The sequence below is a fragment of the Bos javanicus genome, chromosome 13 (assembly GCF_032452875.1).
Source record: "Bos javanicus breed banteng chromosome 13, ARS-OSU_banteng_1.0, whole genome shotgun sequence".
Taxonomy (NCBI): Eukaryota; Metazoa; Chordata; class Mammalia; order Artiodactyla; family Bovidae; genus Bos; species Bos javanicus.
In genome coordinates this window covers 16,097,702-16,116,913 of record NC_083880.1, presented here as the reverse complement: position 1 = coordinate 16,116,913, position 19,212 = coordinate 16,097,702, and the positions used below count along the sequence as shown (strand labels likewise).

General features: G+C 43.1%; 1 protein-coding gene across 5 annotated transcripts in view; it reads right to left on the bottom strand.

The window, feature by feature from the left end:
• SFMBT2 (Scm like with four mbt domains 2) overlaps positions 1-19,212 on the bottom strand; it is a 211,521-nt gene that overhangs the window by 65,254 nt on the left and 127,055 nt on the right. For all 5 annotated transcript variants that reach the window (XM_061435755.1, XM_061435754.1, XM_061435756.1 and 2 more), the window contains 2 exons: positions 1,456-1,548; positions 105-252 (listed from right to left, as the gene is read on the bottom strand). In XM_061435755.1, coding sequence (XP_061291739.1) covers positions 105-252; positions 1,456-1,548 — 241 coding nt within the window. The remainder of the gene's footprint in view (positions 1-104; positions 253-1,455; positions 1,549-19,212) is intronic.

The following is a 19,212-nucleotide window of genomic DNA, read 5'->3' as shown; positions in this document are numbered from 1 at the left end:
TGTTTATGGCATAAACGTCTCCACATCAACAAAGGCATCACTTTGGTGACAATACGAGTCCTCCTGAACCACCCAAATGCTGTCAATTTTCACAAAACACAAACCTTTGGGAGGGGTGAGATTGACTCCGTTTTTAAGGCACCACTGTACTGGTAAAATCCCCAAAGAGTCCGCATGGCACAACATCGAGAGTTTACTAGGCTCTGGTCTGAGGTCATCAATAGTCACTTGAAAAAAATGATTGTTAAAAACCTGAAAGAAAAGACAACAGCACCCAGGGTTAATTCCTTGAGATGAACAAATAATGCTCTGAAGGAAGACTGGCACAGCTTTCAAATGAAGTAAATGTATTTCACCCCAATGGTCGCAGCAATAACTGCCATTTCAGTATATATTCTTAAAGTGGTCCCATCATGAAAAAGTTTAAGTTGATCATTTCAGTCATACTAATGGAACTAAAACGCATGTTGGCTAGAATCTAAATGTGCTGGATTCTTCCACCATTTATAAAATGATATAAATAGTGGATAAGCTCAGTCCCTCAGTCATGTCTGACTTGTGACATCATCGACTGCAGCCCACCAGGCTCCTCTGTCCATGGAATTTCCTGGGCAAGAACACTGGAGTGGGTTGACATTTCTTCCTCCAATAAATAGTATGTGTGTGTGTGTGTGTATGTATGTATGTATACATGTGTGTGTGTATTTAAAATAGAAACACATACTTTAGATGTTACGATAGGTGAGTTCACTGAGACTTCTTTGATGGGGAAGGGAAGTTATAATCTTAAAAGACTATCAGTTCGTTAATAAAAATGTCTTTACATGAAATGGTACTTTCATTTTAAATCTGCGAATTGTAGATGTATGACTTTTCCTTTAATCAGTGAAAGCAGATGAGAGAAAGGAAGCAAAGTGTTCTCTGCCCCCTCACTCCAGAAATAGGACTTTGCTTATCACCATTTTCAAGTATTTTCAAAACAGATCACATGGGCTGTAATCAGTGTAGCAGGAGGAGCCCAGTTATTAGTACAAAGACTATGTATGCAAACTTATCAGCAGTTCTTTTCATGAGCACAGACAAATGGTAGGCTCAGTGTCATGTGGCTAATAAGAGAAGGTGGCACATATTCAGTGGCTGAGTTCACTGCTATAAACTCAGTTTCTCGTCGGCATCTCCTCCAAGTCACTGTAGGACACAAGTGACTGCATTCTGTACTATCAGAGGACAAGTGATGTTCACCCACCCGTTACAAGAGGAGGCACCTGATCAAACTCGCTCCATGATGTAAGTGACCAAGACGGGAGCTTAAGACAGGGCTGGGCTGCAGAGGAAGCCCTCTTTCCTGGGTTTACTTGGCATCGAGCCTATTCCCTCGGGTTGGCTTGGAATAGAAAGACTTACGATGCGATCCACTCCAGAGGTGGAGATCAGGAGCAGGGGATGGATGCTCACCTTGGTCACGGATGCAGGGCAAATGTGACTCATGTTCACGGTCTCTAGCTTCATCCCAACTGTGAAGAAATGGCTTCTCAAATCTGCATGGTCCTGCAAGGAAAAGACTGAAACTGTTAAAAAGACCTTGTATTGTAAATTAACTCAGTAACTGTCCGGATGCTTCCTTTGAATGTTTTAGTGGGCAACCTACAACAGACTGAAATAATTAACCCTCTCCAGCCTCTAATTATGGCAAGATACCATGTGTTTAGGGCTTCCCTGGTGGCTCAGATGGTAAAGAATCCGCCTGCAATGTGTGAAACCTGCGTTTGATCCCTGAGTTGGGAAGATCCCCTGGAGAAGGGAGTGGCAACCCACTCCAGTATTCTTGCCTGGAGAACTCCATGGACAGAGGAGCCTGGAGGGCTACAGTCCATGCGGTTGCAAAGAGTCGGACGCGACTGAGAGACTTTTGCTTCACTTCATTGTGTATTTAATTATTTTCTGCAGGCTTAATTGCTTTTCCAAAGGAGAAACAAGCCTTGGTGGCCATGCTGAAATTTGTACTACACAATAAAAAAAAAAAAAAAAAAAACACCACATGGCTTTGATTTTCCTATCATGGACAGACGTGCAGCACAGTAATGGAAGCAACCCGTCATCTAAAACACAGCAGGGGCAGCCTCGGAAAAGGTGGCCTCTTGCTACTGGAGTTACTTCGCAGGCTTTGGGGAGGATCAGGTGGGGGGATACAGCTTGTCTTCTCTGCATTCAGGGTATCAGCAATGGGTGCTGATACTGGTCCTTGGACATGTGGAGACAACACATCCCGAAACAGCCCAGCACCCAATCAGAACCTGCCTCCTGCTCTATAAAGATGAGCTACATCCCCCATTTAATAGGTGCCTGGCAGTTTTATAGACAATTCACCAAAGCCTTGTGTGTGTGAGCAGAGGCTTCCTGTCTTCTCAAGAAAACACATTTTCAGTAACTGCTTCAGCTACCCAGCAACAGATGAGGCTGGTGGGACTCTGGCCACCAGGATTTATCTTGCCGAGATGGAGGTCACCTCGTAACTCACGGTCTTTATAAACAGCAGTGGATAAATAAATGTCTTTGCAGCGTGTCCCTGAGGAAATAAGAGCTGCAAGTAAATCCTGCTGTTTCTAAATACATCAATTGGGTGTGAGAAGTACAAACGCAGCCGGGGATCTATGACTTCCTTTGATCTGCCAATGTAAAGTGGATTTTTAAAAATCTTTATTGAAGTATAGTTGATTTACAATGCTGTGTTAGTCTCAGGTGTACAGCAAAGTGATTCAGTTACACATACAAATATATGTGAATTCTTTTTCAGATTCTTTTCCATTACAGATTATTACAAGAAATTGAATATTGTTCCTGGTGCTATATAGTAGGTCCTTGTTATCTATCTAGTTTATATACAGTAGTGTGTATATTTTAATCCCAAATGTCTAATTTGTCCCAGACTCTCCGTGTGACCTTGACCAGTGACCTGAAGTCTTCAGCCAATTTCACATCCATCCCTGTCTCGGCTCCAAGCCCCACCAGAAGGTTGCTCAATCACAACTCCCAATGCTGGGGTGGAAACCCTTTAATGCACAGGAACCCTACACTAATAACTGTCCCTTACCTGCTCCAATAGTTTGGCCACTTGATATGAAGACCTGACTCTTTGGAAAAGACCCTGATGCTGGGAAAGACTGAGGACAGGAGGAGAAGGGGGTAGCAGAGGATGAGATAGTTAGATAGCATTACGGACTCAGTGGACATGAGTTTAAGCAAACTCTGGGACAGACTGAGAACAGGGAAGGCTGGCATGCTCAGTCCATGAGATTGCAAAGAGTCGTACATGACTTGGCATCGGAACAACCCCAATGACCTGCTGTCCTATTTTACTCATAGGTGTCTAGAGGGCCCTGCTGCCCCTTAGAAATAAAGCATTAAGTCTTGGACAGAAATGTGGTCCACAGACAACCTTCTCTCTCCAAGGATGTGGACTCTATAATAAATCCTTATTGTTAATGACTTCAGTGCCTCCTGAATTAAACTGTGCATCTAGGTTAAAAGGGGATCACTCTGTGTACATACCACCCTCTCATCTTTCTAGAGTCCCTGCGCGCCTCTGTAAACCTCTGAACATCTTCCCCTCTGTTCATACTTAAGAAATATCACCACAGCAAAACCATATGTAGTCACATGTGGGATGAAAATAAAATATTAATGACATGAACATTTTTAAAGAATTAAAATACTGTTAGTAACACCTTGTCTTGATGACAATAAAATATTTTAAAATAAAGTTTAGTGAACAAAGGTTGAGAAACAAGTTTTCCTTTGTGAATCACAACTGAGATTTCCTACACTTCAATTTTTTCTACTAGGATTCAGTTGCAAGCACACAAATTTCTTACTCGTGCAAACCTATCTGGTTTTGTTCCAACCTATGTGAAAACTCTTGAGCTTTCTTCTTTAAAATACTGCAAAAAAAAAAAAAAAAGAAAGAAAGAAACTGAATATTTTGAGGGATTATTTGCAACCATAAGCAGGTCATTTATATTCTGGTCTCAAATATCCATGTCTATCAGTCACAGCAAACACCCGCTTCCAACAATACAAGAGAGAAGTCTACACATGGACATCACCAGATGGTCAGTATCAAAATCAGGTTGATTATATTCTTTGCAGCCAAAGATGGAGAAGCTCTACAAAGTCAGCAAAAACAAGACCAGGAGCTGACTGTGGCTCAGATCATGAGTTCCTTACTGCCAAATTCAGACTTAAATTGAAGAAAATAAAGAAAACCACTAGATCTTTCAGGCATGACCTAAATAAAATTTATTACAATTATGCAGTGGAAGTGAGAAATAGATTCAAGGGATTAGATCTGATAGAGTGCGTGAAGAACTATGGACGGATGCTCGGGACACTGTACAGGAGAAAGGGATCGAAACCATCCCCAAGAAAAAAAAATTTGAAAAAGCAAAAAATGGCTGTCTCAGGAGGCCTTACAAATAGCTGTGAAAAGAAGAGAAGCAAAAAGCACAGAGGAAAAGGAAAGATCAACCCATTTGAATGGAGTTCCAAGAATAGCAAGGAGAGATAAGAAAGCCTTCCTTATAATCAGTGCAGAGAAACAGAAGAAAACAATAGAACGGGAAGGACTAGAGATCTCTTCAAGAAAATGAGAGATACCAAGGGAACATTTCATGCAAAGATGGGCACAATAAAGGACAGAAATGGTTTGAACCTAACAGATGCAGATGAGATTAAGAAGAGGTGGAAAGAATTATACAAAAAGATCTTCATGACCCAGATAATCACGATGGTGTGATCACTCACCTAGAGCTAGACATCCTTGAATGTTAAGTCAACTGTGCTTTAGGAAGCATCACTATGAACAAAGCTAGCGGAGGTGAAGGAATTCCACTTGAGCTATTTCAAAACCTAAAAGATGATGCTGTTAAAGTGCTGCACTCAATATGCCAGCCAATTTGGAAAACTCAGCAGTGGCCACAGAACTGGAAAAGGTCAGTTTTCATTCCAATCCCAAAGAAAGGCAATGCCAAAGAATGCTCAAACTACCGCACAATTGCACTCATCTCACACGTGAGCAAGTAATGTTCAAAATTCTCCAAGTCAGGCTTCAACAATACATGAACCGTGAACTTCCAGATGTTCAAGGTGGATTTATAAAGGCTGAGGAACCTTAGATCAAATTGCCAACATCCACTGGATCATCGAAAAAGCAAGGGAGTTGTACAAGAACATTTATTTCTGCTTTATTGACTATGCCAAAGACTTTGATTGATTGGATCACAATAAACTGTGGAAAATTCTGAAAGAGATGGCAATACCAGATCACCTAAGCTGCCTTCTGAGAAATCAGGAGTTAGAACTGGACATGGAACAAGAGACTGGTTCCAAATAGGGAAAGGAGTATCGAGAGGCTGTATATTGTCACCCTGCTTATTTAACTTATATGCAGAGTACATCATGAGAAACGCTGGGATGGATGAAGCACAAGCTGGAGTCAAGACTGCTGGGAGATATATTAATAACCTCAGATAGGCAGATGACACCACCCTTATGGCAGAAAGTAAAGAAGAACTAAAGAGCCTCTTGATGAAACTGAAGAGGTGAGTGAAAAAGTTGACTTAAAACTCAACATTTAGAAAACTAAGATCATGGCTTCCAGTACCTTCACTTCATGGCAAACAGATGGGGAAACAGTGGAAACAATGAGAAACTTTATTTTCTTGGGCTCCAAAATCACTGCAGATGGTGACTGAAATTAAAGCCATGAAATTAAAAGACGCTTACTCCTTGGAAGAAGTTAAGACCAACCTAGACAGCATATTAAAAAGCAGAGACATTACCTTGCCAACAAAGGTCCTTCTAGTCAAAGCTATAGTTTTTCCAGGAGTCATGTATGGATGTGAGAGTTGGACTATAAAGAAAGCTGAGAGTCAAAAAATTGATGCTTTTGAACTGTGGTGTTGGAGAAGACTCTTGAGAATCCCTTGGATTGCAAGGAGATCCAACCAGTCCATCCTAAAGAAAATCAGTCCTGAATATTCATTGGAAGGACTGATGCTGAAGCTGAAACTCCAATACTTTGGCCACCTGATGGGAAGAACTGACTCACTGGAAAAGACCCTGATACTGGGAAAGACCAAAGGCGGGAGGAGAAGGGGACAACAGAGGATGAGATTGTTGGATGGCATCACCTACTCAATGGACAAGAGTTTGAGTTAACTCCAGGAGTTAGTGATGGACAGGGAGGCCTGGCGTGCTGCAGTCAATGGAGTTGCAAAGAGTCAGACACAACTGAGCGACTGAACTGAAATGAACTATTGACTATCCCTTATTAATAAACATGAGCTCCAAATTTCAAAAAGGAACTTGGAAATTTTAAAATATATCCTTTTCTGCTCAGATCTAACTTTCACTTTCTTTAGGTCATTTTTTTTTTAATGAAATCTTACAAATTTCAAATTACTTTTTAAAATTTTAGTTACTTATTTATTTTTGGCTGTGCTAGATCTTCGTTGCTGTGTGGGCTTTTCTTTAGTTACAGCGAGCAGAGGCTACACCACAGTTCAAAAGCATCAATTCTTCGACTCTCAGCTTTCTTTATAGTCCAACTCTCACATCCATACCTGACTCCTGGAAAAACCATAGCTTTGACCAGACGGACCTTTGTTGGCAAAGTAATGTCTCTGCTTTTTAATATGCTGTCTAGGTTGGTCATAACTTTTCTTCCAAGGAGTAAGTGTCTTTTAATTTCATGGCTGCAGTCACCATCTGCAGTGATTTTGGAACCCAAGAAAATAAAGTCTGTCACTATTTCCCCATCTATTTGCCATGAAGTGATGGGACCAGATGCCATGATCTTAGTTTTTTGAATGTTGAGCTTTAAGCCAACTTTTTCACTCTTCTCTTTCACTTTCATCAAGAGACTCTTTAGTTCTTCTTTGCTTTCTGCTGTAAAGGTGGTGTCGTCTGCATATCTGAGGTTACTGATATTTCTCCGAGCAGTCTTGACTCCAGCTTGTGCTTCATCTATCCCAGCATTTCTCATGATGTACTCTGCATTTAAGTTAAATAAGCAGGGTGACAGTATATAGCCTTGACATACTCCTTTCCGTATTTGGTATCAGTCTATTATTCCATGTCCATTTCTAACTGTTGCTTCTTGACTTGCCTACAGATTTCTCAGGAGGCAGGTCAAGTGGTCTGGTATTCCCATCTCTTTCAGAATTTTCCACAGTTTGTTGTGATCCACACAGTCAAAGGCTTTGGCATAGTCAATAAAACAGATGTTCTTCTGGAACTCTCTTGCTTTTTTGATGATCCAATGGATGTTGGCAATTTGATCTAAGGTTCCTCTGCCTTTTCTAAATCCAGCTTGAACATCTGGAAGTTCACGGTTCATGTATTGTTGAAGCCTGACTTGGAGAATTTTGAACATTACTTGCTCGTGTGTGAGATGAGTGCAATTGTGCGGTAGTTTGAGCATTCTTTGGCATTGCCTTTCTTTGGGACTGGAATGAAAACTGACCTTTTCCAGCATTTTCACAGCATCATGTTTTAGGATTTGAAATTTCTCAACTGGAATTCCATCACCTCCACTAGCTTTGTTTGTAGTGATGCTTCCTAAGGCCCACTTGACTTTGTATGCCAGGATGTCTGGCTCTAGGTGAGTGATCACACCATCGTGATTATCTGGGTCATGAAGTTCTTTTCTGTATAGTTCTTCTATGTATTCTTGCCACTTCTTCTTAGTATTCTTGCCACTTCTTAATATCTTCTGCCTCTGTTACGTCCATACCATTTTTGCCCTTTATTGTGCCCATCTTTGCATGAAATGTTTCCTTGTTATCTCCAATTTTCTTGAAGAGATCTCTAGTCTTTCCCATTCTATTGGTTTCCTCTGTTTCTTTGCACTGATCAGTGAGAAAGGCTTTCTTATCTTGCCTTCCTATTCTTTGGAACTCTGCATTCAGTGGGTATATCTTTCCTTTTGTCCTTTGCTTTTTACTTCTCTTCTTTCCACAGCTATTAGTAAGGCCTTCTCAGACAACCATTTTGCCTTTTTGTATTTCTTTTTCTTGGGGATGGTCTTGATCACCGCCTCCTGTACAGTGTCATGAACTTCCATCCATAGTTCTTCAGGAACTCTTATCTGATATAATCCCTTCAATCTATTTGTCACTTCTACTGTATAATCATAAGGTATTTGATTTAGGTCATACCTGAACGGTCTAGTGGTTTTCCCTACTTTGTTCAATTTAAGTCTGAATTTGGCAGTAAGGAGCTCATGATCTGAGCCACAGTCAGCTCCCGGTCTTGTTTTTGCTGACTTTGTAGAGCTTCTCCATCTTTGGCTGCAAAGAATATAATCAATCTGATTTCAGTATAGACCATCTGGTGATGTCCATGTGTAGAGTCTTCTCTTGCATTGTTGGAAGAGGGTGTTTGCTATGACCTAACACCCAAAAAAGATGTTGTTTTCATTATAAGGGACTGGAATGCAAAAGTAGGAAGTCAAGAGATACCTGGAGTAACAGGCAAATTTGGCCTTGGAGTACAGAATGAAGCAGGGCAAAGGCTAATGGAATTTTGCCAAGAGAATGCACTGGTATAGCGAACACCCTCTTCCAACACTGCAAAGGAATTCAGTCAGAGAAACATCAAAACTACATGATTTCTTGATATCCATTCCAATTCTGTGTTCTGCCATCATCCATTCATTTGATCAGCATCCACTAAAAACCACTGGGGCACCACCCAGTGAGCTTCCCTGGAGGCTCAGTGGTAAAGAATCTGCCTGCAATGCAGGAGACCTGGATTCAGTCCCTGCATAGGGAAGATCCCCTGGAGAAGGGAATGGCTACCCACTCCAGTTTTCTTGTCTGGAGAATTCCATGGACAGAGGAGCCTGAGCCTGGCGATCTACAGTCCATGGGGTCGGAAAGAGTCAGACGTGACTGAACGACTAGCACTTTCACTTCGCTTTCACCACAGACCAGGCCACCGGATGATGCACAGAATACACACAGTGAAAACTGCACTTGTAAAAGGCGGAAGGAAGAGACACACAAAGAACAACGATGGTAGACGCAGGCTTAGAAGAAAAATTCAGAACAAATACTGTTTTCACTTGTAGCATCAAAAAGCATAACCACCAAGACACTGGCAGTCCAGGGATTTAAAAGCGTGAAACTTAATTTTGAATATAAAAATCATGAGACTTCGGATGACAATGAAATGATTCTGGGAAGGTGGGACAGTAAATTCAGTTAGAGAGGCTGGGTCTTAAAATGCTGCATTGAGGTTTTTAGGTCTGATCCAAAAAGCAAAAGTAGTCATTCAGCACTCCTAATAAATACAGAGATTTTTATGATAAAAAAAATTCAATGCCAGTGCATTTCCAAATAAGCCAATATACAGACCTCCTAAGCTCAGTGTGTGTACAAATAAATGTACATACATATGAATATATGAGAAAAGGCAAAGATATTCTCATTGGAAAACAAATTTAGTTCGAGCCCATTTACTTGGGCTATTAATAGTCAGAGAACACGCATTCATTTACAGACACCAGCTAATCATTTTTGATTCTAAGGAGAGACTGAGGGAAGTGTTGCTGACCCTGGAAATGATTCAGAAAACCGATGATCTGCTGAGAGATAATGGGAAATTCACTGAGGGTTGAAAGATACATCCTGGCCTCTGCAAAGCTCCGAAGAATCCTTCACACCTCTCAATTACTGGATCAAGAATGACACTGTTCCTGAAATGAGGAGCAAGTAGTAAATCCTCAGGACATTTACAGATGTGCCTGTCACATTCACGCAATACTGTTTATTCAAACGAACCAGAGTCCGGTTAAACTGCTTATGGAAAATCCCCTTTCTTTTAAGACAGGCTGGCAATGTCATTCCCATTTTCATTAATGCCTATACATTTTATTTTTGCCCTCAAGTAGTTTTATATTGATTAGAAGTAAAACACCATTCATTTTACTGAAGGGCTGTCTTACCAGCCTACCTTAACAATCGCTCTTCAGGGAATCTTATTTTCAGTCGAATGACAATGTAAAAGAGATTATTATACACATCAACTTCCATAACCCACGCAAACCTCATCAGCTTTATTTTTCCTAAACCCACAGAGCTTTCACTCTCTCAGGAAATCAGTCCTGAATATTCATTGGCAGGACTGATGTTGAAGCCGAAACCCCAATACTTTGGCCACCTGATGAGAAGAACTGACACATTGGAAAAGACCCTGATGCTGAGAAAGACTGAGGGCAGGAGGAGAAGGGGACGACAGAGGATGAGATGGTGGGATGGCATCATTGACTGGCTGCACAAGAGTTTGAGCAAGCTCTAGGAGTTGGTGATGGACAGGGAAGCCTGGCATGCTGCAGGCCATGGGGTCGCAAAGAGTCGGACACGACTGAGCAACAACTGAACCGAAGAGTCAGAGACTCTGCACTGACACTAGCTTGGTTTGGATTAAAATATTCAAGCAGGGAGAAACAGTAACAGCAATGAACATATTGTAAATACTTCTGAGCACCTTCCTTGTATTATTATTTCCCCTCACAGCAGACTATGGGGTGGGATCCATCTTACAGACAGGAAACTAAGACATATAGAGGTTAAGTTACCTAAACAAGGACACACAGCTGACAAGAGAATGCATGTGTGCCTGCTAACTCTGCAATGCCATGGTCTATAGTCCGCCAGGCTCCTCTGTCCATGGGATTCTCCATGCATGAATACTGGAGTGGGATGCCATTTCCTTCTGCAGAGGCTCTTCCAGACTCAGGGATCGAACCTGCATCTCCTATTTCGCCTGCACTGGCAGGCGGGTTCTTTACTTCTAGAGCCACCTGGGAAGCCAGGATTCAAATCTACATGGTCTGATGCTAAGAACATGACCTAGCCATCAGATTACCTAGTCGTCTGTGATTAGCCATGGAACAGACTGAGAAGCAAAGACCAAAATGGCTCTTTTCATTTTTCAACTGCTAATAGTTAAGCAAGCCAAAAAATAACAATAAATAAAACCCTTATTTACAACCTATATGCTCCTAAGATGCTATTTCAAAGACAGATATTGCCAGGTTAAAAAGTGATAGCTATTAATACTGACCACTTTCTGCAAACCTCCAATTACTGCTGTCAATTCACAGCACTTGTTGATGGCTCAAGAAAAAACTGTCAAGATAAAATTCTGACACTAGAATTACCTCCCAATGGTTGTATACAATCGGTCTTCATCAACAATGAACCAGTATTTTTTACTAATTGCTTTCATGTTCTTTAAGGCATGGAGATTGAAGAAATGCATACAGCAAATGCTTACAATGCTCTACAAGTTATCAGTCATCGAATCCTATCTATCGTAATGATATCAGTGCTAACCCAGATGGGTTCATCTGATAAATGGAGTTCATCCAGGAAACGTGCCCAGCTGCCAAGTCCACAGGAGTCCCAACCTGCTGGTGGTATTTTCAATACTCTGTATTAAGTGCTAACCTGGGTACAGAATGAAGTAAAAAACATGTGGTTCCCAACACTGAGAATCTTGGAATTTAGTTAGAAAATGAATGAGATGTGAATGAGATATGATAAAGAAGCCTGGAAAAAAAGTGTGCACAAAATGCAATATATTTGGCATTCTGCCCAACATCTTCCTTTAATTCGCCTGTGAGGCAGAGGACATCAGACAACCTCAGAGCACCCCCAGGTACATGCTGGTCCCAGAGATGCCTTTAAAGGGCATCTTTATCTTTAAAGGGACCCTTCTGCCTGGGGAAAAAAGCATGACCTGAAAGAATCAAATATCACCATTTAAGAAACACTGCTGCCCAGAGCGGGCTTCCCAGGTGGCGCAGTGATAAAGAATCCACCTGCCAATGCAGGAGACGTAAGAGATGCGGCTTCAATCCCTGTGTCGGGAAGATCCCCTGGAGGAAGAACTGGCAACCCACTCCAGTACTCTTGCCTGGGGAATCCCTTGGACAGAGGAGCCTCATGGGCTACAAAAAGTCAGACATGACTGAGCACACACTGCACAGAGCTGCCTGAATATTGGTCACTGGCAGAGCAGCAAAGCTTCAGGGTGAATACTGAGGTTCTCTATAACACAGACAAGTGCCAGAGTATTAGCCCACAGAAGGAGGTGAACAGTACTAACTGAGAGGCAGAAGACAGGGAAAAAGAAAGAACATTTTAGGGTCACCTCATCTCCCCAATGCCTCCTTGATCTTAACCCACTGATTGCTCTCCATTTACTTGAGGAGCTGGCAGCGCTTACAATTTAGCACACGTGTATCACAGGTTCTCCAAACAGCCAAAGCTTCTTGCCAGCCCTGCTTCATAGATAAAGATAAAATAGATAAAAATAGATAAATACACCCACATGATACAAAAATAGGAAGACTGTGGCATGGGGGAGAGGGAGTTTAAACTAATTAACAAGACACAATTAAAATGTACTCGGTGAAGATTTTCATGTAAGAAAAGCAGTGCCTCACTGCCTGTCCAGAAACCAAACTTTTACAGCCCCGGTTCCATGATTAAATACTCCAGGAATTTCCTTCAGTGGTGGCTATTTGAGCCTCAATCTTTAATCCTCTGGTTCTAGTTTTGCTCATGAGGATATAAAAAATGGACAAAAAACAATATGCAATTCAGTCCCCTTGCACATAAGTATCAAAATCTTTTAGCACATCATACACAAAAACACTGCTATATGACCCAGAAATCCCACTGCTGGGCATACACACCAGGAAACCAGAATTAAAAGAGACACGTGCACCCCAGTGTTCATTGCAGCACTATTTACAATAGTTAGGACATTGAAGCAACCTAGATGTCCACTGGCAGACAAATGGATAAGGAAGTTGTGGTACACATACACCATGGAATATTACTCAGCTATTAAAAAGAACTCATTTGAATCAGTTCTAATGAGGTGGGTGAAACTGGAGCCTATTATACAGAGTGAGGTAAGTCAGAAAGAAAAACACCAATACAGTATATTAATGCATATATATGGGATTTAGAAAGACGGTAACAATAACCCTGTATGCAAGACAGCAAAAGAAACACATATGTAAACAACAGACTTTTGGACTCTGTGGGAGAAGGTGAGGGTGTGATTATTTCAGAGAACAGCACTGAAACATGTATATTACCATATGTGAAATACATCACCAGTCCAAATCCATGCATGAAACAGGACACTCAAAGCCAGTGCAGTGGGAGGGGATGGGGAGGGAGGGGGGTTCAGGATGGGGAGCACATGTACACCCATGGCTGATTCAAGTCAGTGTATGGCAAAAACCACTACAATATTGTAAAGTAGTTAGCCTCCAATTAAATTAATTAATAAAAAAAAGAACATTTCCCAGTATAATTTTTTCAGTTGCAACATGCCAGTTTTTTTTTTTTTTTTTGGTCTTCAGGGACCTCAAACATTGCATAAGCATCTTTTCAAAGGCTTCATTTAATTTGCATAATTTCTAAGAATAGGCTTCAGAAAAGTCAAAGGAGGGTTTTAATTAGCCTTACACATATATATTATCAATACACAATGGCCTAGGCCTTAATTCCTTCATTCACATCAGCATGTTCTGTTATGCTAAAAAAAAAAAATCTAATGCAATTTATCATACTGTTCCTCTTTTGTCTTACCAAAGACCTAGTTCTCATATGGTCATTAGATAATTACCCTCTTTACATTAGTTTCATCTAAAAATGGACATTAAGATGCCAGCATTAATTAAATCAATAGCATTATTATATTTCAATTTGCACTTAATTAAACTCACCCAACGAAGTCTTTATTAAAAAAATAAAAAATCCATAAGCTGAACACTAATAAGGATTTCCATTTTTTACTTACAGCTGTAAATACCAATTTTTATCAGCTAGTCCTGCATTCAATCAAGTCAAAAAGCAGTCATGAGAAAACCTAGTACTACATACTTCAACCCCAACCACAAAGATTTGTAACAGGTGACTGTAGCAGGACTATTTCCAAAGTTAAGTTCCCAAACTGATACACTGGTTGTTTTAAAACAGGGGCAAGGAGAATGCCTTTCACTGATTAATACTTAGAACACCACAAAAGCACTGTAAGTGGCTAGAAATTCAACCTTACTTACAGCACCACTGTAAGAAAAAAAAAAAAAAAACAGGAAAACAAACACATAGGTAAACAGTGATTACGGGCTTCCATAGAGGTTCAGTAATAAAGAATCCGCCTGTCACGCAGGAGATATGGGTTGGATCCCTGGGTCAAGAAGATCCCCTGCAGGGAACAGCAACCCACTCCAATATTCTTGCCTGGAGAATTGCATGAACAGAGGAGCCTGGCGGGCTACAGTCCACGGGGCCACGAGACTTGGAGACGACTGAGCAACTAACCAACAACGAAGTGTGGCAAGTGGGATCCTAGTTCCCTGAGCAGGCAAATCACAGCAAAGATAGCCAAGATGGACTGTGTTTCTAAATTCTCAAGTGTTTAGAATTAAAATCAAGACACTACCTAGCAGCCTACAGGCAACAGCACAGGGGCCCACAATCCAGACTTCACTATTTTTTTTTTAATTATAGTTTCTTTACTTTGCCAGCAAAGGTCCATCTAGTCAAGGCTATGGTTTTCCAGTAGTCACATGGATGTGAGGGTTGGACTATAAAGAAGCTGAGTGCCAAAGAATTGATGCTTTCGAACTGTGGTGTTGGAGAAGACTCTTGAGAGTCCCTTGAACTGCAAGGAGATCCAACCAGTCCATCCTAAAGGAAATCAGTTCTCAATATTCATTGGAAGGACTGATGCTGAAGCGGAAACTCCCATACTTTGGCCACCTGATGCGAAGAGCTGACTCAGGTGAAAAGACCCTAATGCTGGGAAAGACTGCAAGCAGGAGAAGGGGACGACAGACGATGAGATGGTTGGATGGCATCACCGACTGGATGGACATGAGTTTGAGTAGGCTCTGGGAGTTGGTGATGGACAGCTAGGCCCGGCATGCTGCGGTTCATGGGGTCACAAAGAGTCAGACACGACTGAGTGACTGAACTGAACTGATAGTTTCTTTAAAATGCTGTGTTGGTTTCTGCTGTACAATGAAGTGAGTCAGCCCTAACCCTCCCTCTTGAACCTCCCGTTCCACCCGCTGGATCATCACAGAACGACGAGCTGAGTTCCCTGTGCTAGACAGCAGCTTCCCACTAGTGAGCTGTCTTGCACATGGCAGTGTACATATGTCAATGCCACTCTCCCAACTCGCCCCACCCTCTCCTTCCCCAACTGCATCCACATGTCCACTCTCTGTGTCTCTATTCCCTCCCTGCAGATACCTCCATCATTACCGTTTTTTTTTGACTCGTTATATATGTGTTTATGTGATGTTTGTTCTGAACTCTCGACACAACTGGGCTTTGAGATTTTCACCATTACCTTTCCTGTTGGACCAAGCTGCCCTCTTTAGCAGGTCTCACAAGATTTTTTCCAACACACGTAAAAACAGGTTGTCCCCACTGTGCTTTCTGAGTTCTGTGAGGTAAGGGCTACAGTTCAAGAACCCAGAACATGTGAAGAATAACACACACAAGCCCCTCCTCTGGTTTCTCTAAGTGGCAAAGGACGAGCATTACATAAACTGATGTGATTCACCATCCCAGAGAGGCTGTCCTGCCTGAGTCTTTAAAGAGATGAGCAAGAGCAAGAAAGTGGGGGAATTGCAGAGACTGAGCTCCCAAGCCTGGGTGTGCAGGACCGGAGTCCATGTTAGGGCAGCCCGGGGCCCACCACTGAGCAGAAACTCTGAGGTCAAGTCAGCAACACCAGCAGGATCACAGGGCTCCAGCCCCCAGGCCAGTGAGAACATGATCTGCTGTCTAAGACAGGCTCTCTTTCAAAGAACCATTGGGTTTTAGTTGACGAGAAAGAAAGAGTCACCACGCGTCACACATTTTGTTCAGTCGCTAAGTCACATCTGACTCTTTGTGACCCATGAACTGCTCCTCTTTCCTTCACTGTCTCTCAGACTTTGCTCAAATTCATGTCCATTGAGTCAGTGATGCTATCTAACCATCTCATCCTCTGCCGCCCCCCTTCTCTTTTTGCCCTCAATCTTTCCCAGCATCAGGGTCTTTTCCAACGAGCTGGCTCTTCACATCAGGTGGCCAAAGTACTGCTTCATTATTTGGTATCAGACATGCTGCTGGCTGGAACAGGGACTGTCATGCTCAAGAAATTAAGTTCGGGCCCTACAGAGGGGGCCTCGAGCAAATTCAGGAAGAATCCAAGGGTCCCACCTGAAGGCCAAATTCAGCTACAAGTCTTATGGTGTTGCTGTATCTAGCTGCCCAAGAAGGGAAGAAGTCGGTCGCCATAGAAACCGTAACCTGACAACCTGTGGTAACAGCAGTTCACACTGTCTCTTACCCCTTCGGCCACACCAGACAGAATGAGAAAGGAAAGCTCTCTTGGCTACTCTTGACCTTCTCTCTCTGGCCTGTGACCTTGGTCTCAGATGAGAAAACAGACGAGGGTTTCTCATCTTAACTAAGGGTTAAGTTGACAAACACACCAACAGGTACATAATTCAAAGTTGGAAAGAGCTAAAGAAATACCAGATGTGGATTGTTCCATGTGTTACGAGCACAGCCTGTACACTCTGAGCGGTGAAGAAATGCATGCACGGAATGTCTGTCTTTATGTGTCTGTGGGGAAAAAAAAAATCACAATGGCCACACAGAGTATCTTTTTTTCTCAATTAGCCTTTTCTCAGTGGTCCCTTCTCTCTGTTTATCAAACATGAACTTATGGGAAAACAAGGAGCAATGAAAAGTGAGACAGGCATCACCTAAGATGAAACCAAACTAGGCTTAACTTACCACTTTGTCCTTAGTAGAAGCCCCTTATTTACAGATGTCAAGGGCACTTAACATCTATAACGCGTTGTCAGTTACAGATACATAACTTTGGATCCGTTCAACCGCTACCCAAGTCAGAGACGACAGAGGCTGAGCTGTGAGGGGGTCACCAGGAGACTGGGAGTCTTATCCAAGCACTCCACCAGGCACACCTTTTACCTGCTGTGAGTCCTGACAAAGTCAAAGCCTCAGCTCTCACGACCTTGAACCCCTTTAACCTCCACCACGGCCACATGTATTGATGGGAAGCTGGTCAAGGCAGCCACGATGGATGGGAACTTTTATCCAAGTAGAGACTTGTACTTATGTCTTCACTAGCCTACTCAAGAAGACGTACTGAGTGCTTCCTATGGCTGAAGTGTTCAAGGCGCCAGCTCATGAAAATAGAAGCATGCTCTCATGGAGCGTACATTCCAGGGAGAAGAAATGGAGCAGACCCAGAGAAAGCAACCTGATGCAGACGGCGTCAGGAGATAAACGCCAAGCAGGCTGCAAGGCTGGGGAGATGGCGTGAGGATGCTTTTTCTGACTTTAAGCAGAGACTTGAAGACAGTGAGGGGGGTGAGAAGGGGAAATCACGCTCCAAGTAGAGAATCACCGCAAAGGCCTGTGAACGGGCATCTCTGTGCCCTGGACAGATGGCAGAGGCTGGTGGCAGAGCAGAGCTGATGAGGCCTGTGAGCAGCAGAGGTGCTCAGAGAGCACATGGGGATCCCAGCATCACACGGGGTCTGATCAGGAACCACACAGCAGAGGAGTGACATGATCTGAATCCTGTTTCAGAACAATCCGTCTGGCTGCTCTCAGAACAGACTGCAGAGGGGCCATGAGTGAACAAGCCCAGAAACAAATTCTGAGATGGATGCAAGAGTCCAGGGAGGATGGTGGCTTGGACTAGGGTGCTGGTGGCGGACACAGTGAAGGGTGAGTGGACTCAGGATTCTGGATTCTTCCAGCAGAGCCAAGAGGCTCCTAGACGAGCAGAATGGAGGCGTGCAGACAAGAACAGGCACAGGAAGCAGGCCTGAGAAAGGCCTGCCTCCAGGGTCAGGAGGCAGGTTAACAGGACCCAACAAGGACGTGAAGTCTTCCCTAAATATAAGAGTGGCCCACTGCACCCACAGTTTGTACCAACCATACAGTGTATAGCAACACCTCTAGTTTCCCTCCAGGCGGCCGGAAGATGGGTGCCTGCTGGGCAAAGGGCACCTACAACTGCCTGCCCCCCATGACTGCCCCGACACCCTGAGTCTCTCCCGAGCACCCCCAGGACATGTTGGGCCAACGTGCTGCGGGAGGAATTAAGACCATCCTGTGCACTTTCTCTGGAAGAGGACTCTAGGTAAAGAAGCGTGTGTGGGGGGGTTTCCAGCATTCACTGCATTCATTGTCTTTGCTGATTTTGCCAGCTGTCTTTTATTCTTTTTAAGGAAGCTTTTTTTTCTTCCCTAATTTTACTTGTTTTTGGCTGTGCTGGGTCTTCGTTGTTACGTGGGCTCTCTAGCTGTGGGAGCTCGGGGCTGCTCTCTAGCTGAGGTGCATGGGCTTCTCATGGCAGTGGTTTCTCTTGCTGCAGAGCACAGGCTCTAGATAGGGTTCACTGGCTTCAGCAGTTGCAGCTCCTGGGCTCTAAAGCACAGGCTCAATAGTCGTGGTACACGGGCTTAGTTACTCCTGGCATGTGTGATCTTCGTGGATCAGGGATGGAACCCACGTCTCCAGGGTTGGCAGGCAGATTCTTTATCACCAGGCCACCAGGGAAGCCCCTTGCCTGCTGGATCCCTCACTGTAATAAACCACAGCCGTGATTACAGCAACCTTGAGTCCTGATGAACTACCAAACCGAGGAGGGGGTAGGGGCAGATCCGAGGCCCTGACCTGGGAAGCATGCTGGGGTTTCCGGCCCCCACCTCAGTTCTTCACTTAGAGCTCCCTTGACTCTCCCGCATGTCTCTAAATAGCTTCTTCCGCATTTCACATTGAGGATTTAAGCTTTTTTTGTTGCTGTTAACAAATGGAAAAAAGTATTCAAACAATTTCGCTTCTTTAAGAGGTAAAAATGAAGAATGGACCTTAGTGACATTTCAAAGAACGTTCTTCCCTTGCAATTACAAGGTGTGGTCACGAATGAGGTAAAAATGAAGAATGGACCTTAGTGACATTTCAAAGAACGTTCTTCCCTTGCAATTACGAGGTGTGGTCACGAATGAGGTGCTCTGAAAGTCCCTGCTGTTCCTGGGCTGAGCATCTGTATTCCTCTAAGGAAAAAGGGCCTGTATTTCAA